The sequence below is a fragment of the Bos grunniens genome, chromosome X (genome assembly GCF_055505025.1).
Source record: "Bos grunniens cultivar Pamir isolate PY7600 chromosome X, Bosgru_T2T1.0, whole genome shotgun sequence".
In the NCBI taxonomy this organism is placed as follows: Eukaryota; Metazoa; Chordata; class Mammalia; order Artiodactyla; family Bovidae; genus Bos; species Bos grunniens.
Genome location: NC_141194.1, coordinates 111528964 through 111546716, shown reverse-complemented (window position 1 = coordinate 111546716; position 17753 = coordinate 111528964). Strand labels below are relative to the sequence as shown.

The following is a 17753-nucleotide window of genomic DNA, read 5'->3' as shown; positions in this document are numbered from 1 at the left end:
GGCTCCTCTATCCATGGGATTTCCCAGGCAAGAATAGTGGAGTGGGATGCCTTTTCCTCCTCTAGAGTATCTTCCCACCCAGGGATCGAACTTGCATCTCCCACATTGCAGGCAGATTCTTTAACAGTGAGCCTCCAGAGAAGCCATGAGGAAACACAGGGACTTCTCAGAGGAACAGAACATTCACTGAGAATCCTTAACCCAGGGGAGATGCCTGTCCAATCTGTGATGCCCAAGGCAAAATTAGCTTGGGAACAGGGTGGTGTGTATCCACACAGAGACTGCTGCAGAAGATGCTGGATCCTGGAAATGACCCCCAGATAAGTCGGTGGGGGCGGGGGGCAGTTTGGGCCTCCTAGCAATCAAAGGCCTGAGGTTCTTATGTACCCAGAGCAAGAATCCAACCACACTTAGCAGTCATATCCAATAAGGTGCATGAGGAGTACCTGTAATGAGAGCTGCCACATATACATCCTGGAGTGCCCCCTGGGGCTGTGGTCCCAGCCTTGGCCCCAGAGCACAGACGTCCTCATGGAGGCCAGGGTGGCAGCTCATCTGCAGCGGCATTTGCTCCCCACTCCCTCTCCCGGCCAGCCCCGGGCAGGTCTCATGAGATCTCCAGGGGCTTGCTGCTTCCATGTCTCTGGGGCTGCTGACCCTCTTTGCAGCCTGCACCCCTGGGACCCCAGATTCCTCTCCTGCCTGGCTCCTTTCTGAATCCTCATTGGAGTCTGGGGCCTCTGGCGCCTGGGTGAGCGTCCTCCCAGGCATCTGCTAGAGCTTGTCCTCTGCTTGAACAGCCTGAATGGGGACACCAAAGTGCTAGCTGGATCTGCAGGTGGCTGACCAGATACACCTCTGCCTCTCACACTCAAGCTCAAAAGCCAGTACCTCACAGTCACATTCAAAAGATCCTGAGTTTACTGTAACACGTTCCACAGGGATTCCACAGGGAATGGTCTGATATACTTCAGGATCTTAGAGATGTGCCCCGTACTTCCATGGCAATGATTACTAGTGACCCACCAAGAGACTTGCCCAGGGGCTGCATCAAGTCCTGCTGGCTCCACCTGAAGCACCGTGGAAGGGGATGCTGCTGTGGGATTTCCAAATAAAGTTACACACATGAGGACATCAGGACCAGGGCCTAATCCACTCTCAGTGCATGGGGCAGGATGGGGGGGCAAGCAGGACAAAACCCAAGGCCAGGTGCCGGGGGAGAGGGGGCGCTATGGGCAGCAGAGGTCGGGGGCCTCGGGGCTGGGACCCACAAGGAGGACACCCCCAACCCCAACAGGGGCCTTTGGCAGCTGGCTGCTGCCCTCCTGATGGAGACTGAGCACAGCCCTGAAGAGGCTGACAGTGCAGCTCATGGGGGGCGGGGGCGGGCTGTGGGTCTTTGGGGAAGGTGGGTGGAATTCCTGCAGCCAGCTCCCTGTGGGGCAGCCTCTGTCAAGGGTCAGAGGTACAGGACTTTAGTCTCTGGGAGAGGAACCACACTCGGAGAGATGTGTGTCTGTGTGTTATCCTGACTTGAGGATCAACCCCCAGGCGCCTGTGTCCCTTCAAAACAAATGGTCGTGACAAAAATGCTTCTGCTCAAAATTCACTGGCCCTGGGTCATCACATGACCCTTCCTAAGTGAAGAGGCCTGGCAGGGTTGTGCCCCCATGTGTGCAGGGAGAGAGGAAGACAAAGGTGACTGAACACCTGACATCTCTTCAGTTCCATATTGCCTAGCAGATGCTCAACAAAGAGCAGCAGTTAAAAATCTCCTTTGTTTTGGGGAGGAGAGTCTGAGCAGGTCACATGGGTCTTGAAATTCTCCACCTTTTCCAAGTGTCCACTGACTATCTGGCAGCTGCCATATACGTGGCCAGAATGACATCTCCTGTTCTGTTGTTCTCTGGCACTCAGCACAGAGAGCTGCCCCTCAGCCCCCTGCACCCATTCACACCCCCCACTGCAGTGACCTTACCACCTCCTTAGGCCCGGAAGTCGCTCCTGCCTTTTGATGCCAGGCACAGCCTTAACCTGTGTCTCTGCTGCCTCCACACTTCTGAACCTGCCTGAACCTGGGGACGCTGGCGGATGTTGCATCTTTCCTGGCTAGTACTTATTTCTTGTGTTATTCGGATCTCATAGTCTGTCCCTCTCCCATGGAAATTGTTTTGTTTTCAAGACACCTCAGAGAATTGGCAGCTCAATTGGAAATGGAAGGATTTGTGTACCTTTTTTAAGTTTCTACCTGTCACTCTTAATAAACGCAGTGAGAAAATAAACTAAATATTACTTAGAAGAAAAAAAAAAAAAAAGAAAGAAAGAAAACCACTCAGAATTGCTGTTCTGTGTTTTCCTCCCAGAGAATATATTATTCAATGTCAGTGTTTGTGTGTGTTTCAGGGTGGAGAGCAGTGTCTCCAGCTGGGCACAGCTCACTCAAAGATCCCAGGATTCTAGTCACACGGCAGGTCCTGTCCACTTTTGCAGCTTCTCTTCACTCATTTCATCCAAATGAAATCTAGACCATGCTCACAAGTGAAAATAATAAAGTCCAGATGCCCAAATAAACTGTCATTTCAATGTACTTGGTAATCAGCTTCCCAGGGCAGAGAGAGGAGGGCCAGCACAGGGAATACTGGGCCATACATAAAAGAGCAAGATTCACATTTCTCTAGGATTCCTAGCAGATGGTGGGTAGAAAACACCTATTTCATCCCTGTGGTCAACAGCTATGGGACAAGAGCCAGGACCCCTTCCTTCCTGCCCTAGAAAGAGATCTCTCTGGGGTTTATCCAAGAAGCAAAAGGACACCTCACAGCAATGATCCATTTCAGAGATTCCCCTCATCCCCAAGACAAAGCTCATGTGACTGCAGCTCCTAGACCATCGCTGTAAGTGCAGGGGTGTCCTGCTTCTGCTAGTGTGTCCACCGCTAACATGGCCGTTCACGGAGCAGAGAATCTGTACACGTCTTTGGAATAAATGAGCCAGTGAGCAGGGGTCGCAGATTGTCTGCTACTTTCTTTAATAACTAAGGAAAATTCAATACACTGAGATAATTTAGTTACTGTGAATGACATACAAGAAGGACATAAACATGAATTCACTATAATTACTTTTATTATCTAATTCTTCTCCATTCAATACTATTGCTACATAAGTTCACATTTTCAAAACAGTTCTGATTCCTATTCCATTGTATTCTGTTCAGGACCACAAAACAAAATGGAAGACTTCCCAATCTCTTTTACAAAACAGCAAAACTCTTGTTTTTGAACTGGGTAACCAAAAATACACTGGGTTCAGTATCATTCACCAAGCTAAGATACTGAAGTTTCTTTAACCTTCTATGAAACCAAACTTTGAAAAATTTCTAAAGAAAACAGAGATGAATCCCCATGTCATTATAGAGAACAGCAACCAAAGACGCTACACACACTGGTTCTCCCAACTGGCCCTCACTTCTGACTGAAGGCTGACTACTCCCTCTTCAATCACAGAGGGAAGGATCAACCTGGCTGCTGCTCTGGCTCAGGCCCCCTATTCCTCCTCCCTTGCAGCCTCTTCAGACAGGAGTGGGAAGGCCCTCAAAGGCCTTTGTCTGACCCTGAGCACAAATGCCATGACTTGCTGTTTGCTGGTCTCCTCATAGGCCCGGGGACCCCACAGGAACTCATAGCGGGCAGGGTCACTGTCAGGCACCTGCCGGTACTCCAGGTACCCCTCCCGCACCCACACTTGGGTCAGCAGCTCCCTGGGCTCCCCAAAGATGCAGTGCTCCCTCCCAACATACACCCCGATCCTGCTGAGTGCTCCCCAGACCACCTCTGCAGGGGCCAGGTCTCCACTCCACATGATCATGCTGAGGACCAGCACCAGGAGGCCGGCCTTGGGCAGGCCCTGCCCATCGCTCAGCATCTCATCGCAGGTGAGGCCCAGTGTCGGGACCATGACGTAGATGTGCTCTGTGGGATCCACCTCCTTCACCTCCACACCAAAGATCACCTGCAGCCACTCTAAGGCTTGACTGAAGACCACCGGGAAGTACTCCTGGTTATCCCTGAAGACCTTATTCAGCATTTCTGCTGGGGAGGTCAGCTTCTTGGCTCGATACTTGAGGAGCAGGAACGTCATAAGGTTAGTCATCATCTCATCCAGAATTTCTTGAGGCAAGGCCTCCACAGGAGTGGAGGAGGATGCTGGGTGGTAGGAGGCCAAGTGGGATGCAGCCTCCCCCACCTCAGCCCCCAAGGGCTGCGCCTCTACAGGGCCCTGGGCCTCGCCTGGGTCTTGAAGGTCTTCCTCGGGTTTGCTGAGCGCACTCATCTTGACCACGAGCACAACGCCTGAGGTCGAACAAGACATGGAAGTGAGGCAGAGATACAAATGGGGACCAAGGGCCTCGGGGAGAGAGGAGGTGTGAGTGGCCTTGGCTAAGAAACGCATCCTGGATGGTATGACACAGGCCACTTACAGGTCTCCCCTTGAGGGGTGCTCTCAGACCTCACAGGAGTGCTCCTCCTGGGAGGCCAGTCCCCTGGATACCCGAAAGAGGAAGTGAGGTGGCTCCCCAGGGTGTGGTCAGCACAGCCCGAGATTTCCGGGGCCAACAAAGTGGGAGGAATTGGGGCCTTCTGGGGCCCCTCTCTGTTCTGGAATAGGGAGCCTCTGGTTCACTTCAGGGCACCCGCTCACCTTGACTTCTGATACTGCCTGGACTTCCTCTGCTCTCTGAACTCAGAACACAGGCTTCAGACCTCTGGTTTCGCCTCCTGGTTCCTGGAGCTCCTGTGAGATAAATGGAGGAGACAGCTAAGCGCTGTACTGCGGCACAGCCCTGGGCCTTCTGTGCTGGTAGGAGGGGGTGGACTCTGTGAGGTGGTGAGTGGGTCTCTTGTATTGCTCACCCTTCCCCTGGCATGGCCTGGACCGTCCCCTTTGGAGGAGTAGAAAAAAACTCAGAATAAGACACAAGCCCGAACAGAAAGCGCTGAGGGGCCCCACATGTGGCCGCACCTGCCCAGGGCCTCGCGCGGGTCCTAGGCTAGGGAGATGCTCGATTCAGCTCCTCCTCATGTCCTGCCTGGCCTCCCAGCACTGACCACAGGGGAGGGGGTCTGCTCAGTCCAGCCTCTGCCAACCTGAAGCCTCCGCCTGTAAAACCTCACCTCCCGAGGTCCCTAAGCCAGAGGTCAAGAAACTGCTCACCCTGCTCACCCCACTCTGGGCCCTCCAAGACCCTCTTGCAAGGGTCAAGATCCCTCCCTGTTGGGGTCTAACCGCCTCAGTCCTTCCTTGCATGGAGCCTGGACTCCAGGCAGCACCCGAGGCTGTCCCGTCCGCCATTTTGAGACCTCGCCACTTTCACAAGGCCTCCAGTTGCTCTGAGACCCGCATGTTATGAAGTCAGACAGACCGAGTGTGCTCTTCTCACAGCAAAGTCTCCCAGGGCCAACTACAGGGGCAGGGATCTGTGGGGTTCTGTCGGTCCTCACTCAGGGTCCCCCCAGTCCTTCAAGCACCTCACCTCGCCTCCGCACAGGACCTGGATTCTCGCCTCTCCGCAACTGAAGCCCCGCCCCTTATACCAGGACCCCAGTCTCTTGAGGACCCGGATGTCAGGAGGTTAGCGCATGCCTGTTGCGCTCATCCTGCCCGCACGGTTGCCCTGGACTGACAACAGAGATGGGCTTCTCTGAGGTCTCCTCTGATTAGGGGTCCAGGGTACTCTAGTCCCTCTTCAGGGTCCTCAGGGTCTTCAACCCTGCAGGACCTGGGAATCGGCCCCCCTGAGGCCCCGCCCCATATGCGAGGTCCCCAGTCAGAGACCCGGATGTCAGGAAGTGCGACCACGCACTTTGGGCTCATCGTATCCCAGGGCCACCAAGGACCGACAGCAGCTACAGGCTTCTCTGAGGTCTCCTCTGATTGGGGTCCAGGGTCCCCTCAGTCTCCCTCAGGGTCCTCAAATTGAAACCCTGGAGGAGTTGGGCTTCTTCCTTCTGCTCACCTGAGGCTACACCCCCTTTTCCCAGATCCTCAGTTTGTCTGAAACCCAGATGTCAGGAAATGCAGCATGTGCTCATCTACCCTCTGTGCTCCCTGAGCCTTGATGTGAGGGTCCCGCCTCCAGTCAACACAAGGGGCATCCCCAGATCTGCCAGGGATCAAGATGAGGTCCCTGAGGGAAGATACAAGGAACCCCACAGACCCCTGACCCTGCTGTCAGCCCTGGGCCGCCCTGGTGGTAGGATGAGCACTTGGCAGCCTGTTCTGACTTCCGCATCTGTTTCTCAGAGACATTAGCTTGGTAAGCTGCAGTCCATGGGGTCGCTAAGAGTTGGACACGACTGAGCTACTTCACTTTCACTTTTCACTTTCATGCATTGGAGAAGGAAATGACAACCCACTCCAGTGTTCTTGCCTGGAGAATCCCAGGGACGGGGGAGCCTGGTGGGCTGCCATCTATGGGGTCACACAGAGTCGGACACGACTGAAGTGACTTAGCAGCAGCAGCAGCAGAAGGGGCAGGGCCTCAGATGGGCAGAGGGAAAGATCTTAGTTCTTTTGAGAGTCAAGGTGAGGACCCTGAGGGAGGACTTAGGGGACCCTGGACCCAAGAGCACAGTGGGCTCTGGGAGGACATAAGGCGGATGAGCACATGCTGCATTTCCTGACGTCTGGGTCTCAGAGAGACTGGGGAACCTGGTACAGGGGTCTGACTTCCTAATATCCAGATTTCAGACTGGTGTCCTAGTATAGAGAGCAGACTTACTGACATCCAAATCTCAGAAAGCCTGGGGTCCTGGTATGAGGGTTGGAGCGTTAGTAGGGGAGGGGAGAGGAAAGAATCTGAAGTCGTACCTGGAGATAAGGTGAGGTCCCCGAGGGAAGACTGAAGGGACCTCAAGTGGAGATTCTAGGGATCCCAAGGTAAGGCTTATGGAACTCCACAGATCCCTGTCCCTTCCATCGGCCCTGGGAGCCCTCAGGGTGGGAAGAGCACACTAGGTCTGTCCTGATTTCCTGACATCCAGTTCTGTGAGACTGGGGACCTGGTGTGAGGAGCAGGGACTACGGTGGGGAGAGGACAGAGCCCAGGTCCTACCGGAAGTGAAAGTGAGGACCCTGAGGGAGGGCTGAGGGTAGCCAGATCTCAGACCAGAGGCAACCTGGTAGTCCCCGGGCAGGACAGCCTCGTGCCGCATTGCCTGACATCCCTGTCAGAGAGACTGGGGACCTGCTGATAGCAACGGAACCTGCAAATGGCAGACAGTACACTTCCAGGTCTTGTCTGGAGTCTAGGCTCCATGCAAGGAAGGACTGAGGTGCTTAGACCCCAACAGGGAGGGATCTTGGCCCTTGCAAGAGGGTCTTGGAGGGCCCAGAGTGGGGTGAGCAGTTTCTTGACCTCTGGCTTAGGGACCTCGGGAGGTGAGGTTTTTCAGGCAGAGGGTGGAGGCTTCAGGTTAGCAGAGGCTGGACTCCCCAACCCCAATGGAGGACTGAGCAGACTCCTGCCCCTGTGGTCAGTGCTGGGAGGCCAGGCAGGACGTGAGGAGGAGCTGAGGACCAAGCATCTCCCCAGCCTAGAAGCTGCAGGAGACCCTGGGCAGGTGCTGCCACATGTGGGGCCCCTCAGCGCTTTCTGTTCAGTCTCAGGTCTTGTTCTGAGTTTTCCTGAAGGCCCCAGAGGGGAGGGACCAGGTTGTGCCAGGGGAAAGGTGAGCACTACAAGGGAGCCCTGAGGGGACCTCCCACCACACAACTGAGGGGACCTCACAGAGTCCACCCCTCGTACCGTCAGAGAATGCTCAGGGCTGTGCCACAGGATACCACTGAGGTGCCCCCTCCATTTCTCTCACAGGAGCTGCAGGAACCAGGAGGTGAAGGCAGACATCTGAGGCCCAGGTCCTGAGTTTGGAGAGCAGAGGAGGTCCAGGCAGTGCCAAGAGTCAAGGTGAGGAGGGTGCCCTGAGTGTACACCAAGGGCTTCCCATCCCAGAACAGAGGGGGCCCCACAAGGGCCTAATCCCCTTACCTTGTCAATCCCAGAAATCTCGGGCTGTGCTGACCACACCCTAGGGAGCCACCTCACTTCCTCCTTCAGATAGCCAGGGGACTGGCCATTCCAGAGGCATGCCCCTGTGAGGTCTGAGAGCACCTTCCAAGAGGAGACCTGCAAGTGGCCTGTGGCTGCCCAGGGTGCGGTTCTCAGGTGAGGCCATTCACAGCCCTTCTATCCACCATCCAGGCCCGTGGTCCTCATCTGTCTCCATTTGCCGCCATGCCTCACTCTGTGGTTTGATAGCAGGCATCATGCTTGTGGTCGAGATGATTGAGCTGAGCAAGCTCGAGGAAGACCTTCAGGACCCAGGCAAGGCCCAGGGCCCTGTGGAGGCACAGCTCTTTGGGGCTGAGGCAGGGGAGGCTGCATCCCCCTCAGCCTCTTCCCCCACAGTCTCCTGCTCCGCCCTTGCAGAGGCCTTGCCCCAGGAAGCTCTGAATGAGATGGTGGCTAACCTGATGAAGTTCTTTCTCCTCAAGTATCTGGCCAAACAGCTGACCTCCCAAGCGGAAATGCTGAAGAAGGTCCTCAAGGATAACCAGGAGCACTTCCTGGTGGTCTTCAGTCAAGCCTCAGAGTGCCTACAGGTGGTCATTGGCATGGAGGTGAAGGAGTTGGACCCCGGGGAGCACACCTACATCATGGTCCCCACCCTGGGCCTCACCTGTGATGAGATGCTGAGCAGTGGGCAGAGCCTGCCCAAGGCCAGCCTCCTGGTGCTGGTCCTCAGCCTGATCATGCACAATGAAGACCTGGCCCCTGAGGAGGCAGTCTTGGGAGCACTCAGCAGGATGGGGGTGTATGTCGGTAGTGTGTACTGTGTCTTTGGGGAGCCCAGAGAGCTGCTGACCCAAGTGTGGGTGCAAGAGGGATACCCAGAGCCTTGGTATTTGGTAGGGTAGGGGTGGAGCCAGGGGCATGTTTGTCAACCCATCTAGGGCCTGGCCCCCTGAAACAAGGCGCATGGCAGCAGATGGGAGCCTTTGCAGGCAACCTGAAACATACTTTTCTGTACTTTCAGACAAGAGACAAGCTGGGGATCACATCTCTGTCCCCAGACCCCCTTCCCCACACTAGGCCAGGGCTGCCTCTCCACATCACCTCTGTGACATCATGAAACAAGTAAGGAAGCAGACCACTTAATTGGCTGCCCGGCCCACGACCCAGATTCTAGAATCTCCAGACAGTATTTATTGGGCACTACCACCCTGCTCTGAGGCCCTTCTGCCCTGACCATTCACTGCTTGGGTAGAGAATGCTCCTGAACTAGACTGGCTCCATGGATAGTCAGAGTTCCAACAAGCCATGTGCAGCTCCACTCGCCCCATCCACTGATGGAGAGCCCACAGCAGGGCATCCCCCTGATGTCACCCAGATTCAAATGTGGATTCAGAGGAAGCTTTGGAGAAGTGGTGAACCCAGAACCCAGATCCGGGCCCCCAAGACAACCTGCCCCACAGGGCCCGAACCTCTTCCTCTCGTCTGGGGGCTCAGCCCACCCAGGACAGCCACCTAACTCTGCTCTTGACTGCCACCGTCCCTGCTGTGTCCCTGCCTCCCAACTGCCTGATCAGAGTAAATGCTCCTCTACCTGTCCCCGATGCTACTATCTGAGCTCAGACTGCATGGCCTGGGGCCGGTGCTGTCAGCCTAGGCACCCCCACCAGCCTGAACCCCTCCTGTCTCTCCTCCTCCCACCGGTGTTTCATATACCATGGTTCTGTGTCACCCTGCATGCACATCTGTCCTCATCTGCCCCGGATGGAAAGCATACCCGAGCCCTCTCCTGTTTCAGCCCCAACGTGTCCATGGTGCCCTGGTGGGGCTTCCGGTGGTCCTAGGTCTCCTTCCTCATCGCCCAGCACTCGGGGTGGCTGTGCTGGCCATGCACTCTGCACAGAGCTCATCCGGGACCCAACACTTTCTCATGCAGTTCTGCCCCTGGACCACTGGCTCTTCTTGTCCTGACCACCTACTGTCCTCCTTCCAGGCAGGACCATAACATCCTTTCTCCATCCGCCCGAGTGTCGGGTGCTCTCATCTGGGAGTTCTGGGGCGCCCTGTGTCTTCCTGCAGCCTGCCTTTGCCCCCCTCTTCCTCCCAGGCTGTGGCTGCTGTGCACAAGTCTGGACTGCCCCCCACCCCCGAGGTTAGCTGAGTCCCAGGAAGGCAGGATCGGTGTCTCACTGGTGCTGTGGGAATGTTGAGTCAGCAGAGCAGTGCTTTCCCTTCCAGTGTGCAGCCTGCTTTCTCCTTGCAGAAGCCTCCCAGCCACAAGTTGAGGGGCAGAGGCTGCCTCCTGGATTTGAGGCCTCAGCACTGCCAGGACCCGGAGTGGTCACCAGATCCAACTCCCTCATGCTGGCACCCTGCTCCAGCAGCCTCCAGACACCCCAGAATCTCCTGGTAGTGGTTTCAGAAAATGAGTGAGGGTCCTGTGAATGGTTGGTGGGCTGCTGCTGTTCCTCCCAAATCCTGGTTTTGAAGTAGACTTTGCCCAGTGAACTGGAGACCTATGACACGTGGCTGCTGATGGGGCAGCTGTGAGGACCTGCTCCGTGGCGTTTCTCTGCACCTGTCCCTTCCCTGTCTATGGGGTCACACAGAGTCGGACACGACTGAAGTGACTTAGCAGTAGCAGCAGCAGTCCCTTCCCTGCTGCTGGCCCCAGCTCTCCTCACGTGCCCAGATGTGGGGACTGAGCCACAGGGAGTGCTGCCTCCCACCCCACCTGGGTCTCTGAGGCTTGGTGAGGGTTCCACTTTCCTCCTGCTGTGCGTTTACAGGCAACACTGACCTGGGACGGGCTCAACCCAGATTCTCGGGTTCCCGCATGTCCTCCTTGGCCGATGCGGTTTCCTCTCTGAAATGCCTGTTGCCCATCTCTCCACTGAGCTGTGTGTCTTTTCTGTGCTGAGTTTTGGGCACTTCTTTTGGGTCTGGGTGCTTATCCCGCCCTGGTTGGTTGTGTTTCAGATTCATCCTCTTCTGTTTGCAGGCTAGTGGCAGACTCTATTCACCCGGTCTCTTGGAGCTGTAAGTGCCCCAGAGGTCGGTGCGTGTCCCTCAGACCCTCCCGCTGGGGGCCGCCATCCACCCCCAGGCTTGGCACCTGGGGTGAGCACTCCTCAAGGAGACACTGCCCTGGCATCCAGCACTCTGCCTGTGAGAGAGGGCTCCTTCACATCCATGTCAGTCCCTTGGTCGCTGCCTAGCTTCAGTTCCAGGCCTTGGACTCCCACAGGACAAGCCCAGGAGCAGCCGTGTAGCTCTGGGACATCAACCAGCCTTCCCCTCTGTCCCCGGGGCAGCTCCTGTTGGCTCTGCCCCTCTCCATGCAGCCCAGATCGAGGGGCCAGCCTGAGAACCAACCGCATTTCTGATTTCATCTCAGTTTCACTGCAGTTCCTTGAGAGGACATAGGTGTCCACTTTGTTGCCGCTGCTCCCTGCCCAGGGGATGGGGCACCGCCCAGGGGGACCTCGGGAGTTTATGTGAGCCTCTGGCACTGCCCCGCTCACATTCACATCACAGGCCTTTTTATCGCATCTGACCCGGGAGCGGGAGATGCTGGTTTGCATGTCTCCATCACTCCATCACTCTGGGGACAATGTGCTCTTCACTGTCCTCCATCTGGACAGGTTGGCCACGACACGGGCGCCAGGCCCCCCAGCACTGGATGGGGCTTCTGGACACCAGGCTGCAGCCCACTGAATAGGTCCAGCTGTTTTGTTTCTGAGATCAAGGAGCAGGGAGGGCGGTCTGGAGGGCACATTGCCATCCCATACCCATGGTGGGAAGACTTCAGTGAATGGACTCTTGTGCTCTGGGCAGGAGACCCATCTGGCTACCCTATGAGTACTTGCGTGCACACCATGGTAACTTGGCTAAGCACAGAGAGGGTGTGAGGAGTCAGGAGCAGAGAATGTCCATGAGGCGCCACCAGAGGTGAGAAGGTTCTCCAGTTCATCAGTGGGACATGTATCCCCTCCTCTTTTTCTGTGTATTTCTTTTACTCACTGGAATTTACACAGGGTTTCCATTTGGCCTTACCATCTTTCACTCATATCACATGTTCGCCCAGGTCTCACTAAGCCCTGCACGTGGCTCTGGGGGATACTGCATTCCAGACTCTCCCAGCTCAAGACCGACTGATGATTCCTTGGGACTGGCCTTGTGTCCCTTGCCCTTTGACCCCCTCCACTCAGAAAGCTCAGCCCAGGGGGTCCTCCCAAAGTGACTGCAGAGTCAGAGTTAACTAGTCTGTCACGTCATTGTCAAGTTGACCCTGTGTCTGGCAACATCCACCCCTCTGAAGGTCCCACCTCCCTACATAGGGTCACTGACCAAGAGCCTGAGGTCCCTTTGGGAAGGGCTGGGGTCATTCCCTTGTTTGCTGTGGTGCTGCAGCGTCCTTCCCCCGGAGGCCCACCCTATCCCTGTTCCTCAGTTCGAGATCTGAGAATTGGCTTGGGGGCCGAACATGGATGAGGGATCTTGACCTGTTTACTGGGGTGGCTGCCCTTGGCCTCAGTGTCATTGTGGAGCCTACCTTAATCCGTTGCCCATCCATTGAGCCCCCAGGAGGCCATGTACTGACCACCTGCCCCACTCTGTGGGTCTGGTCTTCTAGGGGGCAGCAGCCCTCATCATGGCCCCTGGCTCCTGGCCACTCAGTGCGACCCTGCAAACTCTGCTGCAGTCCCTGGGCAGTGGGGACAGGGAGTGGGGAGTGTCGTCCATCTCCTCCATCATGAGGCCCGGCGAGCCTGGCCTGTGTTGTGTGGTGACTTTGCTCTGCTTGGTGGCCGAGCAGTAGGTGACCACCTCTTCTCATGGTTCCTTGGTTCTCCTGCTGGTAGTGCTGTGGGTCCTGCCACAACTTGGGGCGGCGAGCTCCCCTGCTTCCTGGGAGGGAGGGCTCCAGTCCCATTTGCTCCCTTGTGGGTGGGGGTGGGAGGGCACCAGCTCTTTATCCGGTGGGGGGTTGGGCTGCTGCTGCAGGCTCAGAATTTCAGAGATGTCTGGGTAGTCCTGGTCTTCAGGGGCCTGCCTCCCAGTCTCCCTGGCCTTCATGTCAGGGATGCAGGTTTTCCCAAGAGGACCTTTGATGCCAGTGGGTCAGGCCTGCCTTAGTGGAATGTTCAGTGTCTTTGAAGTTCAGCTAATCCTGTAGAATCCTGGGCTGATGTTTGTCCACTGTCTGAAGCTTTGTCAGATACCGGGGAGACCCTGGCTCCCCCGCCCCCAGTTCTCACTGTTCTTCACCCTGAGCTGCTCAGCCCCCTGTGGACAGCAGAGCAAAGAAGTCACTTCCCTCTATTTCCCCCTTGTCCCACACTCCTGGATCTTCTCACTTGCCAGGGATTTCCTCTCCCACTGCCAGCCCAGTGAAAGTTCTAGCAGCTGGGCTGTGGCCTTGAGCCCAGGGCTGAGTGCACAGGATGGGTCCTCATAACCCGTGGGGCAGGGGATGTGAACCTCATACCAAGGCCCCATCTCGCCACCTCTCCTCAGACGTCTCCAGGGCCAGCCTCCTCGGGATGGGTCCTTCCTGAGGCTATTCCCGGGGGTGGGGTGGGGGGGAGTTGGTGCCAGAGGCTGGCTGGGGACTCACCACAAAGGGGACAGGGAGCAGGCAGAGGTGGGCAGGGCATCCCTTCACCTGCAGTGTTTACCTGACTGTTCTTGCCAGCCCGTCGGGAGGTGCAGAGCACAGACAGGCATTGAAAGTGTCCACAGTGGGCCCTGGTGGTCGGGCCCTCACAGTGCCTGAGGCTCATGATCACTACTGACCAAGCAGGAGAACTGACAAAAGGAATTGGTGCCTGAGCGGTGGCCGTGTGTACACACAGGACGCCAAGTGCCTTTGGCTGGGTGGCGCCACGCTCTGCCCTGCACACAGGCTGGTGCGAGGGGCTCTTGACGTCTTTCTCATCAGACTGGGTTGGGCAAGAGAACTGCTTCCAGTGTACTGGCCACCTGGCCATCAGCTAGACCTGGTGTAAGCACAGCCTGATGTGAGAGGGCAGGTCTGGGTGCCAGACCTCACGAAGCAAAGCACATTCAATTCCAAGACACCCGTCCTGCAAGAGGCTCCTCCACTGTGCAGGGCGTCAGGTCTCCACTCACCCCTGCATCACTCAGGGCTTGGGGGTGGGGAGGCTGGAGCACATCTTCCAGGCAGATCTGTAAAGTGCAGAGTCTGAAACGAAGCAGAGGTTGGGGAGCATGAAGAGTGGGGAACCAACCACTGACTCACATCAAGGGCTTTTTAGATGGGAGTGTCATCCGGGCTGGGTCTCATAGTGAAGAGGGTCTCCTTGGCTGGGAAATGGGGGAAGGGCCCCCAGAAGGGTCAGACCCATGGAGGGAACTGAGCCCAGGTGTGTAGCTGGATCAAGGTCATGGGAAAGGGCCTGAGACACTAGCCTGGGTCCCACTCGGGCGACTCTAAGTCATCTGGCCTTTGCCCTGCGTACAGTTGGTCAATGCTCTCACTTGCAGTTTTAAAGGCAAGCCATTGCCTCTCTGCCTGAGAAGAATTCATTGATTCAGTCATTTGGTTAGACGGTGATTGGACAAAGCTTTGTGTGCCTCCCATACACAGGGTCAGGCAGCAGATACACGAGGGGTGCACAGGTGAGTGCGTGAATTTGAGCAAACTGGGAGATGGTGAAGGACAGGGAAGCCTGGCGTGCTTCAGTCCATGGGGTCACAAAGAGTAGGGCACAACTTAGCGACCAAACACACACACAGGTGAGGGCGTTGGGCCCAGATTCTCCTGGCTCCCGGCAGAAGGTTGATTTGCCCCCTGTGGCACCCAGTGTCCCCCAGGCTGAGCAGAGTGGCTGCTGCTGATGCATTGTGCAGAGAAGGAAGACGTGGTGCAGGTTTGCCCAGACCAGCTCCCCAGTGGCCTGAACTGTGGCAGCTTCAAGCGCCAAGAGGAGTTTGGCAGTGTGGGCCCCTCGCTTACTGCCTTTGAAGGAGTATTGCAGGCAGTGAAGACAAGATGATATGGGAGGCTGGCCTTGGCCTGCTGTATTGCCCACCTAGTGTTCCCAAATGGCACCTGGAGGAGGCTTTAGGAAAGGGGCCAGCTTCGCGTCTGAAATGAAACTAGAGTTTGACAGTAATGTGCTGCTTGCTCGTTGTGCCATCTGCTGGCCAGCTCTTCCAGCTTCACTTTTTTTTTTTTTTTTTAATTGAAGTATAGTCAGGACTTCCCTCATAACTCAGTTGGTAAAGAATCCGCCTGCAATGCAAGAGACCCCAGTTCGATTCCTGGGTCGGAAAGATCCCCTGGAGAAGGTAAAGGCTACCCACTCCAGTGTTCTGGCCTGGAGAATTCCATGAACTGTATACTGTAGAGTTCATGGCGTCACAAAGAGTTGGACACCACTGAGTGACTCTCCCTCACTTTCACATAGTTGATTAACAATGTTGTGCCCATCGTTGCTGGTGTACATCAAGGTGATTCACTATATAAATACTTTCAGATTCTTTTCCATTATAGGTTATTGTATATGTTGAGTATAGTTCCCTGTTCTATACAGTAGGACCTTAATTATGTATTTTATACATTTTTGTTCAGTCACTCAGTCATGTTCAACTTTGTGACCCCATGGACTGAAGCATACCAGGCTTCCCTGTCTTTGATTCTCTCCCAGAGTTTGCTCAAACTCATGTCCATTGAGTCAGTGATGCCATCCAATCATCTCATCCTCTAGTACCCTCTTCTTCTGTCTTCAGTCTTTCCCAGCATCAGGGTCTTTTCCAGTAAGTTGGCTCTTCACATCAGGGGGCCAAAATATTGCAGCTTCAAGTTTAGCATCAGTCCTTCCAATGGGTATTCAGGGTTGATTTCTGTAGAATTGACTGACTTGGTCTTCTTGCTGTCCAAGGGACTCTCAAGACTCTTCTCCAGCACCACAGTACTACTATTTTATACATAGTAGCGTGTATCTGTTAATCCCAAACTCCTAACTTATCCCTTCCCCTGATTTTCCCCTTTGATAATAAAAAGTTTATTCTCTGAGTCTGTTTCTACTTTGCAAATAATTTCATTTGTATCATCTTTTTAGATTTCACATATAATTAATATCATAGGACATTTGTCTTTCTCTTTCTGACGTACTCTACTCGGTATGATAATCTCTAGGTCCACTCATGTTTCTGCAAATGGTATTACTTCATTATTTTTCATGGCTGAGTAGTATTCCTCTGTGTGTGTGTGTGTGTGTGTGTGTGTGTGTGTGTGTGTGTGTGTACACCACATCTTCTTTATCTTGTTTATCTGTTGATGGACATTTACATTGCTGCCATATCTTGGCAATTATAAATAGTGCTGCAATGAACATTGGGATGCATGTATCTTCTCAAACTAGAGTTTTTGTCTTTTCCTGGAATATATCCAGGAGTGGGATTGCTGGATCATATGGTAGTTCTGTTTATAATTGTTTAAGGAACCTCCATACTGTTCTTCGTGTTGACTGTACCAATTTACTTTTCAACCAACAGTGTACAAGGGTTCCCTTTTCTCTACACCCTCCCCAGCATTTATTCTTCATAGGTTTTTTAATTATGGCCATTCTGTCCAGTGTAAGTTCATACTTCATTAGAGTTTTTATTTGCATTTCTCTTATTATTAAGAATGTTGAGCCTCTTTTCATGTGCCTTTTGGCCATCTGTGTCTTCTTTGGAGAAATGTCCATTCAGGTGTTCTGACCATTTTTTGATTGGATTGTCTTTTTTTTTTTTTTTTTTTTTTGCAGCTTCAGTTTTAGTTAAAAGTGGTTGGTAATAAAAGCTTCCATGGCAGAAAGCTCCATGCAGTGCTTGGAGGGTGTAAATATAAAAATGAGGTGCTAAACCTAATATGTAATACATTGTAATGTATTTCGTTTCCTGTTCCTCCTCTGACCATTTCTGCCTTCTTAATCCTTTTAACTTTCCCAAGGCATGGAGATGTCAGATACACAGCAATGGATATTAAAATGGATTCTTAACTCTCATTACCACAAAGATATAGAAACTGAATTTGCATGTTCCGTACCTTAAGCCTATAGCAGGAGCCCAGGCATTGGCACAGAAGCCAATTATTTGTATCCCACGGGTCTGTGAGGGTGGATGGCTCCTTTTTTGAGTGGATGTGTGTCCATGTAGCTCATAGGCTGGGCCAGTGCATAGGGCACACAGAGGGGCTGCCTATTTGTGCTCATGATGTGAATGACATGATCCAGAACCTGGGCTTTTGGATCCAGGGACCTGGGTTTGGACATCAGCTCTTCTCCTGCTGTATAGCCTTGGCACTTGCTATCTCTGGGTGTCTCTCCTCTGTTGAAAACCAGGTAGCACAAGATGCCGCTCATGTCACAGGGCTTTTCCAGGGCACAGCCTTGAATGTCATGTTGTCTCCCACTGGGGCTCAGGGTCTGTCTTTGCTTCTACTTCTGCAGTTGGGAGGTTATTCCAGCCACACTGCCTATGAAGATTTTTCTTGATTCCCAGACTTTGTAAATTTCAGAATCCTCTAACAGTGCTCAAGGGACTCTAATGTGACCTTGGTGAAATTCCCTTATGCTATCTGGAAGTTGTCAGTTGTGCATGCAGAAAATGAGATGGTTGGTCCAGAACAGGGATTCTCCAACCTTTGTGTCCATGGGATATCTGGCTGGCA

The 17753-nt window shown here is 54.2% G+C and overlaps 2 protein-coding genes across 2 annotated transcripts; one reads left to right on the top strand and one right to left on the bottom strand.

Moving 5' to 3' along the window:
* Positions 1-3011: 3011 nt before the first annotated feature.
* LOC147341166 (melanoma-associated antigen 10-like) lies at positions 3012-5831 on the bottom strand. The gene is made up of 3 exons (XM_086388516.1): positions 5531-5831; positions 4699-4791; positions 3012-4349 (listed from the first exon to the last, which is right to left on the bottom strand). Exon 3 carries the CDS (start codon positions 4327-4329, stop codon positions 3544-3546), a length of 786 nt encoding a protein of 261 aa, XP_086244642.1. The 5' UTR covers positions 4330-4349; positions 4699-4791; positions 5531-5831; the 3' UTR covers positions 3012-3543.
* A 2432-nt stretch (positions 5832-8263) lies between these two features.
* On the top strand, positions 8264-8973 carry LOC147341165 (melanoma-associated antigen 9-like). The gene has a single exon (XM_086388515.1). The coding sequence runs from the start codon at positions 8323-8325 to the stop codon at positions 8971-8973; it is 651 nt and encodes a 216-aa protein (XP_086244641.1). The 5' UTR covers positions 8264-8322.
* Positions 8974-17753: the final 8780 nt, after the last annotated feature.